Raw genomic sequence first — 13,993 nt, forward strand, 5'->3', positions numbered from 1 at the left:
TACTGTAACATCCTTCTCATCTTTCACTCTGAACGTGTCTTCCTCTTCTTTCACTGTAACGTCTTTCTCTTCTTCTTTCACGGTAACAGCCTCACCCTCTACTTCTTGTTTTACTGTGACAGCCTCCTCTTTCACGAAAACGTTCAGCCCCAGAGCTTCTTTCTCAGTCCAGCAGACCGCCGCTTCTTTAGCAGGAGGGGTGAAGTTTGGTGAGCTCATGGTCGGGGATAATAGCTAGCTAACATTAGCTAATTTATCAAGCCAACTAAGTTAACTGACTAACAACAACTTAAATATGAAATGAAAAGTAGAAATGATATAATTCTGGTGATTACACAGTGGCTATACATCGACACAGTACAAAGAACTTCAATGTTTCGACTGTTTTGCCTTGCAAGGTACCAAGGTGTCTGACTAGCTGTTGTTGTTGAAGAAGCGTCCCGTCCACTAGATTATACGTCACAGTGGCAGAATCACCTGAAAGACGCACATCGCCATCTGCTGACTGGAGTTGGTATCGCAGTTGAGAAAATACTTTCAGACAAAAAGTTAAAAAGCGACTGCCCCTAAAAACCAACGACTCCCTTTGAAAACGGGCGATGTGGCATCAGAAACATTTATTATAGTGTAAAAATTTACTATTTCGCCCCAAAATAGTCATCCCATATTGGGCTGTGTATAACTATGTAAATGTCTCTCGGACAAGGTGACTTTTATCAATATACACTGTAAAAAGTAAAGGTTCCTGGAGTATCCTTTAGGGGTTCTTCAAAATGAAACTGTGGGGGAACCCCTAAAAGTTATTTCAAGAACCTTTTGTGGGAACCCCTATAAGTTCTTTGAAGAACCCCTTAACATGGTTCCCACGAATAACCTTTTGGGGTTAATTTTTTTAATTCCCTGTCCACACTCCCTCCATTATAAAAAAACATTTTAATAATAATAACAATATTGAATTAAATAATTCATTGTTAATTTAGTGGCACCACAAATGTGATTTAATATTTACAAAACAATTGACCAACAAAACACATTACAAAATTGCAACATTTCTGCAGACATGTCAGACCATAATAAATAATACATTTACTTTGTATAGTGCTTTTCATGACATTTAAAAATATATAAATAATGATGTACAATATAAACAACATACATTAAAAATGAATCATAGGTAAACTAACAATATTGTAGACTTGATGCTAAATACAGATTTTTCAGCTTTAGTGTGTATATCGTATCCACTTAGTTATGTTAGGAAGTTTGCCATCTTTATGACCGGCCCTGGTAACTTCACCCCAACTTCTCTTATCCCCAGAACACAGTAACTTAACAACATAAGTGTTTTTCTGACATTTTTGGGAAATTGAAGGGAAAATAAAAAATACAGCCCTAGCAGAGCCCCATGTCCCATGGGGACGTCCTCTAGGGCGTGGATATTCTCCCCATCAAAGGCCGGCAGGATTTCACTCTAATGGTGAAATGGATTTGCAGTAAAGGAGTGAAAAGCGGTGAAATCTGTGTCAACAAAAGTAAGAAAATATTAATACACATACAATTAACAAAGAACATAACAAATGTTCAGCTGTAGTTTTATATAAGTATGCACACCTATGTTTATGAAGAAACAGATCATTTGTGCATAGGCATACCTTGTCACGGACATAAAGGCCACTCGGGTCCTCATTGAAGAGGTAGGGCAAGAGCAGGATCGTTGCTGTGGTCTCCAGTCCTAGTAAAGTAAAGCAATGGGTTGTGCCGTGGCGGAGATCTTTGTGGGCTATACTCGGCCTTGTCTCAGGATGGTAAGTTGGTGGTTGAAGTTATTCCTCTAGTGGTGTGGGGGCAGTGCTTTGGCAAAGTGGGTGGGGTTATATCCTTCCTGTTTGGGCCTGTCCGGGGGTATCATCGGATGGGGCCACAGTGTCTCCTGACCCCTCCTGTCTCAGCCTCCAGTATTTATGCTGCAGTAGTTTATGTGTCGGGGGGCTAGGGTCAGTTTGTTATATCTGGAGTACTTCTCCTGTCTTATCCGGTGTCCTGTGTGAATTTAAGTATGCTCTCTCTAATTCTCTCTTTCTCTCGGAGGACCTGAGCCCTAGGACCATGCCTCAGGACTACCTGGCATGATTACTCCATGCTATCCCAGTCCACCTGGCCGTGCTGCTGCTCCAGTTTCAACTGTTCTGACTGCGGCTATGGAACCCTGACCTGTTCACCGGACGTGCTACCTGTCCCAGACCTGCTGTTTTCAACTCTCTAGAGACAGCAGGAGCGGTAGAGATACTCGTAATGATCGGCTATGAAAAGCCAACTGACATTTACTCCTAATGTACTGACTTGCTGCACCCTCGACAACTACTGTGATTATTATTATTTGACCATGCTGGTCATTTATGAACATTTGAACATCGTGGCCATGTTCTGTTATAATCTCCACCCGGCACAGCCAGAAGAGGACTGGCCACCCCTCATAGCCTGGTTCCTCTCTAGGTTTCTTCCTAGGTTTTGGCCTTTCTAGGGAGTTTTTCCTAGCCACCGTGCTTCTACACCTGCATTGCTTGCTGTTTGGGTTTTTAGGCTGGGTTTCTGTACAGCACTTTGAGATATCAGCTGATGTAAGAAGGGCTATATAAATACATTTGATTTGATTATCTTACTACACTTGCTAATTTTATTACAAAATACATTAGAGAAAGGGAAGGAATAAGAGCAAGTACCTCTTCTGTATTGTCCTTCAGGGACTATCAAAAAAGCAGGATGATGTCCTCACCTCTGCCAAAAAAGCAGGATGATGTCCTCACCTCTGCCAAACGTCCTGCACGGTGTTTGGCTGTAAGCACAACCCCCACCTGTGGACGTCGGGCCCTCATACCACCCTCATGGAGTCTGTTTCTGACCGTTTGAGCAGACTCATGCACATTTGTGGCCTGCTGGAGGTCATTTTGCAGGGCTCTGGCAGTGCTCCTCCTGCTCAAAGGTGGAGGTAGCGGTCCTGCTGCTGGGTTGTTGCCCTCCTACGGCCTCCTCCACGTCTCCTGATGTACTGGCCTGTCTCCTGGTAGCGCCTCCATGCTCTGGACACTACGCTGACAGACACAGTAAACCTTCTTGCCACAGCTCGCATTGATGTGCCATCCTGGATGAGCTGCACTACCTGAGCCACTTGTGTGGGTTGTAGACTCCGTCTCATGCTACCACTAGAGTGAGAGCACCGCCAGCATTCAAAAGTGACCAAAACATCAGCCAGGAAGCATAGGAACTGAGAAGTGGTCTGTGGTCACCACCTGCAGAATCACTCCTTTATTGGGGGTGTCTGGCTAATTGCCTATAATTTCCACCTTTTGTCTATTCCATTTGCACAACAGCATGTGACATTTATTGTCAATCAGTGTTGCTTCCTAAGTGGACAGTTTGATTTCACAGAAGTGTGATTGACTTGGAGTTACATTGTGTTGTTTAAGTGTTCCCTTTATTTTTTTGAGCAGTGTATATATATATATACGAAACAAATATTGAAATATAAATGGCATCGACATACAATTGAATGCAAAATAGAAGAACATATTGGAGAAAGCACTAGCCAATACAGTACTGCCATACAGTAACAGTACTGCCATACAGGCCTAATATCACATTTCAAGATATCTTTGTACACAAATTGCTCAATATTTTATCAGGCTAACTTGACAGATTATACACACCATTTTGCTGCTTGTCAATACTGTGTTTGGATTCTGAAGGGCATTTATACAAAAGAGGTAATCTAGACACTGTATTAATACCATTATGCATTTGAATCCCATCTACCATCTAAACTACTAATTACCCTCCACAAGGGGGCGTACATGTAACGTTTCCAAAATGGGCTAGTATTGTACATGTAACGTTTCCAAAATGGGATAGTGTTGTACATGTAACGTTTCCAAAATGGGATAGTATTGTCCATGTAACGTTTTGCTCCCTTGTGAGTTAATAGTATTGCATGCTGTAGCAGGCTATATAAAGAGGAAGCCCTCCATTGACGATTCAGTTCGTTGTAACATCTCGTCTGGACAGGTCACTGTCCTTAGTTAGTTAGTTAGTCAGTCAACGAAGCTAACGTTAGCTAGTTCATTCTCACAAAAGTGAGAACTGCTCTATATTGGAAAGTTACGTTAATGAGAGTGTAAAGCCATGTTGGCTTTATGGAAACGATATACAATATATGGGAAAGAATATAGTTCAGGAAATAATCCAAACCTAGTTCTGCCTAGTTAGGATATAACGTTAGCTAGCTTGCTAACGGTACTGTACTGTATCACTGTATCACTCATACAACGCCGACGGTCAAACCCGGCTTTCTAATATTTACGTTAATTAGCTATAGTAACGTTATGGAAGATATTCACAGAAAACCATCATTGTCTTCGTTATTCATTAGTATGTTATATTATTATATACATGATTTCGATACATATTCAGAGCCAAACATCAACCCAACTTAACCTTTTTAAAACTGTTGTCGCATCCAAACTTTTCACCAGTGTTTTCAGTTATAATTGCGAAGTTCCCGGAAGAAGTCCAGCAACAACGGAGGTTCCTCGATGAACCCACCTTCTAACAAGTTCTTTGAAGAACCTTTTGGGGCTGTTTTTCATTGACCAAGAACCCTACGGCTCTTAGGGGATCTGAGAACAACTCCAGTTGAACCCTTCATTTTTAGAGTGTAGTCGGCTCTATTTACTCTCAGATTCAAAAATGATAATTAGCGTCAACGATCAAGTCAGCTGCTACTGCTCCAGTACAGTATGAGGTGAGACGGTGAACTGATGTTGAACTGGGCAGTCAACTGCTGCTGCTCCAATACAGTATGAGGTGAGGCGGTGAACTGATGTTGAACTGGGCAGTCAGTCGTTCATTCTGTACTATGAGTCTATCAAATCAAATCGAATTTTACCTTACAGTGAAATGCTTACTTCCAAGCCCCTAACCAACAATGCAGTTATAAAAAAGTACAAATAAGTATAAGAAATAAAAGGAACAAGTAATTAAAGAGCAGAAGTTAAATAACAATAGCTAGCCTATATACAGGGGGTACCGGTACAGAGTCAATGTGCTGGGGCACCGGTTAGTCGAGGTAATTGAGGTAATATGTACATGTAGGTAGAGTTATTAAAGTGACTATGCATAGATGATAACAGAGAGTGGGGCGGAGCCTTCCTTTGACACCGCCTGGTAAAGAGGTCTTGCATGGCAGGGAGCTTGGCCCCAGTGATGTACTGGGCTGTACACACTACCCTCTGTAGTGCCTTGCGTTCGGAGGCAGAGCAGTTGCCATACCAGGCAGGGATGCAACCAGTCAGGATGCTCTCGATGGTGCAGCTGTAGAACCTTTAGAGGATCTGAGGACCCATGCTAAATCTTTTCAGTCTCCTGAGGGGGAATAGGTTTTGTCGTGCCCTCTTCACGACTGTCTTGGTGTGCTTAGACCATGATAGTTTGTTAGTGATGTGGACACCAAGGAACTTGAAGCTCTCAACCTGCTCCACTACAGCCCCGTCGATGAGAATGGGGGCGTGCTCGGTCTTCCTTTTCCTATAGTCCACAATCATCTCCTTTGTCTTGATCACTTTGAGGGAGAGGTTGTTTTCCTGGCACCACACAGCCAGGTCTCTAACCTCCTCCTTATAGGCTGTCTAGTCTTTGTTGGTGATCAGGCCTACCACTCTTGTGGCATCGGCAAACTTAATGATGATGTTGGAGTCGTGCCTGGCCGTGCAGTCATGAGTGAACAGGGAGTACAGGAGGGAGCTGAGCACGCACCCCTGAGGGGCACCCTGTGTTGAGGATCAGTGTGGCGGATGTGTTGTTACCTACCATTAAAAAACATGAGCTGGCGCACACCCAGAAAAATTGTTTGTGTGGAGATGCTGACTAACGGCGAATAAACTATAAACTATCAAAATAAAGAAAGTCGCACACTCCATTGATAAACTCCCAGCAATTTAATGGGTATTTACCAATGTTTCGGCAACACTGTGCCTTCCTCAAGGTAATGTCATGAATACTTGAACCAGGTTATGTAGACAAACAGTGCATTTAGTGTAACCAATGACAATAGTGAGGGGTGTGTCATAATGATTAAGTAAATTAAAATTAATTAGTGAAACTGTTAAAAAATAGTATATGGCATATTAAATATATTACGCTATTGTTATCATATAGAAACATCATGGAATATTGTACATCATATTAGCATCAACATACATTATTGTTTCACTCAATTTCACATAATAAGGATATTTCATATTTAAAAGTACAGAAGTCAGAACCCATCACCTGCTATGTAAAAAAGACAGAAGAATGCACAATGGTCAATGCTATCCGGGATCCTTGGGACATCCCTACCCTAAACCCTTCCTTAACCATTTTAAATGTCAACTTCAACGGGCTAGGGACGTCCCAAGGATGTATCTCTACCTGAAAATACATGATCTAAGTGATTGATAGTTGGTATTCAGCAGTCATAAAGCCTTATTCACTTTAATGAACTACTAAAATTGTGATTTTGTCAGACAGCATAGACGGCAGCTCTACACTTTATCGACTGATTGATCCATTCATCCTTCCACCCCTCCTCAGCCTTCCTCTCCTCTGAGGACCCAGTGATTAGGAAGAACACATCTACAGCCAGAGAGGTGAGAGGTCACAGATGGTTTAGATGGTAAATATTTATGTCCCCTTAGCGGTTCATCACGTAAGCAAAAGGGAATATGTTCCATTATCTATGTTTATTTACATTAGTGCCACTGCCTGTTCACCCCGCTATCATCCAGAAGGCGAGGTCAGTACAGGTGCATCAAAGCTGGGACCGAGAGACAGAATCTGTTTTTCCATCACTAACACAAATCAAATCAAATTTATTTATATAGCCCTTCGTACATCAGCTGATATCTCAAAGTGCTGCACAGAAACCCAGCCTAAAACCCCAAACAGCAAGCAATGCAGGTGTAGAAGCACAGTGGCTAGGAAAAACTCCGTAGAAAGGCCAAAACCTAGGAAGAAACCTAGAGAGGAACCAGGCTATGAGGGGTGGCCAGTCCTCTTCTGGCTGTGCTGGGTGGAGATTATAACAGAACATGGCCACGATGTTCAAATGTTCATAAATGACCAGCATGGTCAAATAATAATAATCACAGTAGTTGTCGAGGGTGCAGCACCTCAGGAGTAAATGTCAGTTGGCTTTTCATAGCCGATCATTAAGAGTATCTCTACCGCTCCTGCCGTCTCTAGAGAGTTGAAAACAGCAGGTCTGGGACAGGTAGCACGTCCGGTGAACACAGAGGCTGCTGTCTACATACACAGACTTGAAATCATTGGCCACTTTAAGGAATGGATCACTAGTCACTTTAATGTTTACTTATCTGGCATTACTCATCTCATATGTATATACTGTATTCTATCCTATTCTACTGTATCTTAGTCTATGTATAACTCATCTCATATGTATATACTGTATTCTATACTATCTACTGTATCTGTCTATGCCGGTCTGACATCGCTCGTCCATATATTTATATATTCTTATTCCATTACTTAGATTTGTGTGTATTAGGTATTTGTTGTGAAATTGTTTGATATTACTGTACTGTTGGAGCTAGGAACACAAGCATTTAGTTAGATATTACTGCACTGTAGGACTAGGAACATTAGCATTTAGTTAGGCATTACTGCACTGTAGGACTAGGAACATTAGCATTTAGTTAGATATTACTGCACTGTAGGACTAGGAACATTAGCATTTAGTTAGATATTACTGCACTGTAGGACTAGGAACATTAGCATTTAGTTAGATATTACTGTTGGAGCTAGTAACAAAAGCATTTAGTTAGATATTACAGCACTGTTAGAGCCAGGAACACAAGCATTTAGTTAGATATTACTGCACTGTTGGAGCTAGGAACACAAGCATTTAGTTAGATATTACTGCACTGTTGGAGCTAGGAACATAAGCATTTAGTTAGATATTACTGCACTATTGGAGCCAGGAACACAAGCATTTAGTTAGATATTACTGCACTGTTGGAGCTAGGAACACAAGCATTTCACTACTCCCGCAATAACATATGTGACAAATAACATTTGATTTATTATGAAGGTCATTTGTGTCAAATGTACTTTTCCCCACTCATCTCTTTACATTGCTGATGCATATTCGGTGGCCTGACTGCAGCCAGACTATGTCAAAGGCTCATCCTGGTTGATCTGAACCTAATGTAGCTTGGAGTGATCAAATGACAGAAGTCACATTTAGGTGCCAGGTGTAACTGAGGCCATAGATGCTCCATATCCATTACTTTGAGTGTTTTAAATGTGTTTCTTTCTGTGTTGCAGCGGCAGTCAAGAAATGGAACGGCAAGGCCACAGAACATGACATAAGCAGAGCTGTGGGAGACCACCTCAAGCCCCTGGTAGAGCCGGGGATGGTGTTTACCACTCCAGCACGTCTTCAGCAGGCTGGAAAAGTGGGATTGATCTGTTTGATCCATTTGTTGTTTTTTTTTCAGTAATTGAATCCTTTGACTTATTGATTTCAAAATGTTTCATCTTCAACAAATGCACTTGGTTGGTTGAAAAGTGATACGAAACTTACATACCATTCACTATTTTGACAGTGGAAGATAAAGTGAACCACGATATGTGTGTTGCTTTTGCACGAGTCTGTTGATTTTCCAGTCATTGGGTCATGTTCAAATCAAGTTTTATTTATATAGTACATTTCAGACATGGATGCAACTCAATGGCTTCACTGTAAAAAACAAATAAAAACTCACAGAAATATTTAGTACACAACAAACATGAGGATAAAAACAGAATAACTGAAAGACTAATGAGCATTCTAAGGAAATGCCATTGATTAAAATAGTAAGAATTGGATGCAATATCCAACCCAAAATATAAGCTTGTTTTACTACATTGTTGTTACATACCCCATCAAGAAAACCAAAAGTCCCTTAAATAGAAGGTGGAACTAACAAAAAGTCACTGACAACAACCAAAACTAAACAGGTGGGGTTTTAGGAGGGGTTCTGAAAGACACTATGGGGGTGTCCACTGAAAGTTTACTTGTACCAACAACTGGGACATAAAAGACACCCACCATGAGACCCACTAAATCTGCCCAAGAAGAGGAAAACAAAAGAAAAACCCACACCAAACTTAAAGACAGGAAGCAAACCAAAAAGGTGGAGCAACTAAAGGTGTTGACGCTCCACATCTATCAAGACAACTGGAGCACTGGGCCTGACACTCTTAAATAGAACCAGGACCAGCTCAGGTGAAACACCTTCCCACTAACGAGATGTACAAGCCAGCACAGGTGTAACACATACTGACTAACGAGGTGACAACCATCAGTGCGCTCTACGTGCTAACGAGCTAAACGTGCTAAAGTCCAACCTCAAAACATAAATGGAAAAACCAAAGCCTGTAACACCTTCCTATTTAAGACAACAAATATATCCTATATTTTTGTTGGACAAGTTTGCTCACCCCCAACAGAAAACAACTTCCATTTCACATTATAATCAACTACAATGCTTCACCTACTACAATATAAATATGGTGTCTACTGGCTGTCAACAATTAAAAACAAGAAAAAACTAATTTCTAAATAATAATATACAATCTTGTCTTTTATCATTTTTCTTTCTATAGAATCCTAAAACTCACTAGCTTCTAGAACTCTCTAGCTTCTAGAACTCTCGTCCCCTTGGAACTTGCCCAAACAAAACTCAAATCAAATTGTATTAGTCACATGCGCCGAATACAACAGTGAAATGCTGACTTATGAGCCCCTAACCAACAGGTGTAGACCTTACAGTGAAATGCTGAATACAGGTGTAGACCTTACAGTGAAATGCTGAATACAGGTGTAGACCTTACAGTGAAATGCTGAATACAGGTGTAGACCTAACAGTGAAATGCTTACTTACGAGCCCCTAACCAACAGGTGTAGACCTAACAGTGAAATGCTGACTTACGAGCCCCTAACCAACAGGTGTAGACCTAACAGTGAAATGCTTACTTACCAGCCCCTAACCAACAGTGCAGTTTAAAAAATATACTGATAAGAATAAGAGATAAAACTAATCTCCAACACGGAAAAACGTGTCATAATACATTGTGATCCATGGTAACACACTGGTTAAATGCAAAACAAATATTTTTGACTGCCCACCCTTGAGACAATCAGAAACCAAGTTGTCCTTACCACAGACATGTCTGATTTCAAGAGGAAACTCCTGCAATATCCGTAGTAACTTTCCACCTCACTGCGGAGCTTCTCTCTCTTTTCAGGGTTCACTCGATAGGCATGTTGTTGGATCGGGGCCCATGTCATGCTCTAGTACATTTGGGTTGGCACATGTGAGAATTAACCCTGAAATTCTAAAAGCAACAATGTCAATATAATTGTATCAAAAAATGGTCAGTTGGTTGCATAAATAATTATGATGACTAAATGTTACATAAATTGTAAATATGAAATATCAAAACCAAATGTACACTCCTTTGTTAATATATATTGGCAATAATTCACTTAGTGGTGAGGCATGGAATAATGATTTAAAAAAATATTTTGTCAGTCTGAATGGTTGAAATATGAGGTGATTTGAGACATGCTTCTTCAGTAGTGGAATAAAGACAATTAGCACTTGAATGTTGTCATGAAATACTGGAGGGATGTAGGATTGTTAATAAAATTGATTACAGACAAATGTATTATACTGTGTCCATGTGTATAGGCTGTAAGTACGTTGAAATTAAGTTGTTTTCAAGTCATTTAAAAAAACAACCCGAAAATACATCTTCTCAACTTTCCCCCGAATGTATATTGGACTTCGGGCTTAGTCTTATTTTCAACATCTTTTCAATTACATTTTGCTAAATGGATATTTCATTGATATCATGAAACAACTTCATGTATGTATTTTCTGATGTTTGATCAAATGTCTTTTATCGGAAAATCTCGTCACATTTATCACAGCTACAAAGTTTGTCCACCTGTGTGTGTTCTCTGGTGCACTGTCAGATGGCCAGATTGAACAAAACTCTTCCCACATTGACCACAGCTATAAGGTTGCTCTCCTGTGTGTCTTCTCTGGTGCACTGTCAGATGGCCAGATTGAACAAAACTCTTCCCACATTGACCACAGCTAAAAGGTTTCTCTCCTGTGTGTATTCTCTGGTGCACTATCAAGGAGTTTGACACAGTAAATTTCTTCCCACATTGATCACAGCCATAAGGTTTCTCTCCTGTGTGTGTCCGCTGGTGTACTATCAGGCTATCTGGTTGAGTGAAACGCTTTCCGCATTGACTACAGCTATAAGATTTCTCTCCTGTGTGTATTCTCTGGTGCACGATCAAGGCGTTTGACACAGTAAATTTCTTCCCACATTGATCACAACCATAAGGTTTCTCTCCTGTGTGTGTTCTATGGTGCACCTTCAATGACCATGATGTTGAAAAGCTTTTCCCACAATCTGAACAATGGTGAAGATTCTCTCCTGTGTGTATTCTCTGGTGCACTATCAAGGAGCTTGACACAGTAAATTTCTTCCCACATTGATCACAGCCATAAGACTTCTTTCCTGTGTGTGTCCGCTGGTGTACTTTCAGGCTGTTTGGTTGAGTAAAACTCTTCCCACATTGACTACAGCTATAAGATTTCTCTCCTGTGTGTATTCTCTGGTGCACTATCAAGGAGTTTGACACAGTAAATTTCTTCCCACATTGATCACAGCCATAAGATTTCTTTCCTGTGTGTGTCCGCTGGTGTACTTTCAGGCTGTTTGGTTGAGTAAAACTCTTCCCACATTGACTACAGCTATAAGATTTCTCTCCTGTGTGTATTCTCTGGTGCACTATCAAGGAGAATGACACAGTAAATTTCTTCCCACATTGATCACAGCCATATGGTTTCTCCCCTGTGTGTGTCCACTGGTGTACTTTAAGTGCATCTGACCTTGAGTAACTCTTCCCACAATCAAAACCGTGGTAAGCTTTCTCTCCTGTGTGTACTCCCTGGTGTATTTTAAGTTCCGATGTAGATTTGCAGTAAGATTTCTTCCCTGTGGGTCTCTGCTGGTGTTTTTTGAGGTGTTCTGATCTGGAGAGACTCTTCTCTGCCTCGTCAGATTCATGATGTTGTTGAGACTCCCCAGAGGATCCACGATAGTCCCGTCTCTCTCCTGTGTGAATGATAACGTCAGACAGACGGTTAAAGGACCACAACGGTAGAAATCCACTGTTTATTTGAGGTGAAAGGTGATGCCCAGAGTGTACCCATTTAGTTGTACAACAATTGACGTCTGTTAAATTATTTGACAATTAAGACAGTCAACTTAGCAACAATCATATTTTATTTTGTTTTCACATTAGTGGTAACTAGAAATAAGTTATTAAAGTTGTTGAAATCCTAAGCATTGAGCCAGATGATTTTTGGTCTCCAATATAGGCCCCTTCCTGTGTTAGCTAAAATTGCAGCACGAGGGCGATGCACACACAATTTGATTGCAGAAACACCTCCCTGCTAATGAGGAAACCGATAGTTATGGATGTAGTATATCTGCCTGGAGCAAAAATGGTGAGCGAAGATTTTAGTTTTTCACAATGTATTCTGAATATTACAGCGCACTATCAGCGCAAGATCAGGAGTGCTACTCAAGGAAACTCATATTACGTTTTGTGTTGCTTTTTACTAATTCACCACCGTGGGGGAAAACTCAGGGGAGTTCTCATAGGCTGACAGCAAAAACAGCCTCCATTTACAGGTTGCTTATGAGTGTATTTCACACTACTTTAAGATTAAAATTGTAAGGCTCGCTTGAATCTCCTGCTTAATATGTTTGTGTTATTGTCGCAAATCAACTGCTTTATACATTAAAAAACACTTCAACCAGTAAAATGTTCTTTGGTTAGCTTTGCCATCCGCCTGACAATGAGGGTTTGTACACTACGTGTTTAACAAATTGGCACATAACTTCACCAAACAATAAGATAGACCTAGGACTATAAATCATTTAATATTTCAGGTGAAACGTGGAAACTAAAATGTCTTTGTCATGACGATCATCCAAGATGGCGTAGCAGTGCAGACGTGGTTTGTTGACCTCTTGTTTACTTTTTGTATTTTTTGTATTTTTTTGTTGTTGTATATTTCCAATGTATTTTTCAGCCTCTTTTTCCATTTTTAAATTAAATATACTTTCCGGTAACCCACCTCACTCATTGTGACACGGATCCGCTATTTTATTAGACCCTATAGCCAAAAGTTTCATCAGAATGTAGCCAGCTAATTAGCTAAGTTACTAGCCATTTAGTCATTGTTAGCCACTGCTAGTGGCCTTTACTCTCTGCTCAGGCACCAGACGTTTTTTTGGCCTGGATAATACCTGCCAGCCTTGAACTGTTTTTCTCCACTACAACGCCAGATTCCTGCCGACCATTGATCATCACATAAACCGATCTGGATAACCCTTCAGCTTTGGATAATAAAACCCGACCGTATAACTAAATATCTCTCATCAACCAGAGGTTCAATTTCTTCTTTGTTTTCTCAATGGGGTTAAAGTTCAATTCACTCCTTATCTTTAATTGGGATACCATATACTTCCTGTAAAACACAATCCTTGAGTGGAAATAAGACTGACTTATTGATATTAATTTTCAAACCCGAAACTAAGGAAAAGTCTTCAATACAGGAAACTGCTTTAGAAACCTCATTCCTCTCTTAAAAATATGGTGGTATCATTAGCCAGTTGACATAGTTTAAATTCAACTGAGTGACCCAGCCCCGAAGCTAGCCCTGAGCCAGGCGCATCTCGCGGCTAGCAAACGAAATTCCCACAACTACAATACCTCTTTCATCATCTGATCCGGTCCCTTCGTCGACACAGCGCCCCGCCGTACCACCACGACTGGTCCGCAGACGTAATCCCATCAGCCTTC

General features: G+C 40.8%; 1 protein-coding gene across 1 annotated transcript in view; it reads right to left on the bottom strand.

The window, feature by feature from the left end:
• LOC139583118 (zinc finger protein 271-like) overlaps window positions 1-13,993 on the bottom strand; it is a 53,481-nt gene that overhangs the window by 28,601 nt on the left and 10,887 nt on the right. The window contains exon 2 of the mRNA XM_071413878.1: window positions 8,727-12,234. Coding sequence (XP_071269979.1) covers window positions 11,030-12,234 — 1,205 coding nt within the window. The 3' untranslated portion in view covers window positions 8,727-11,029. Of the gene's footprint in view, window positions 12,235-13,993 lie in introns of the transcript that reaches the window.

Source organism: Salvelinus alpinus, chromosome 8, assembly GCF_045679555.1.
Source record: "Salvelinus alpinus chromosome 8, SLU_Salpinus.1, whole genome shotgun sequence".
Classification (NCBI taxonomy): Eukaryota; Metazoa; Chordata; class Actinopteri; order Salmoniformes; family Salmonidae; genus Salvelinus; species Salvelinus alpinus.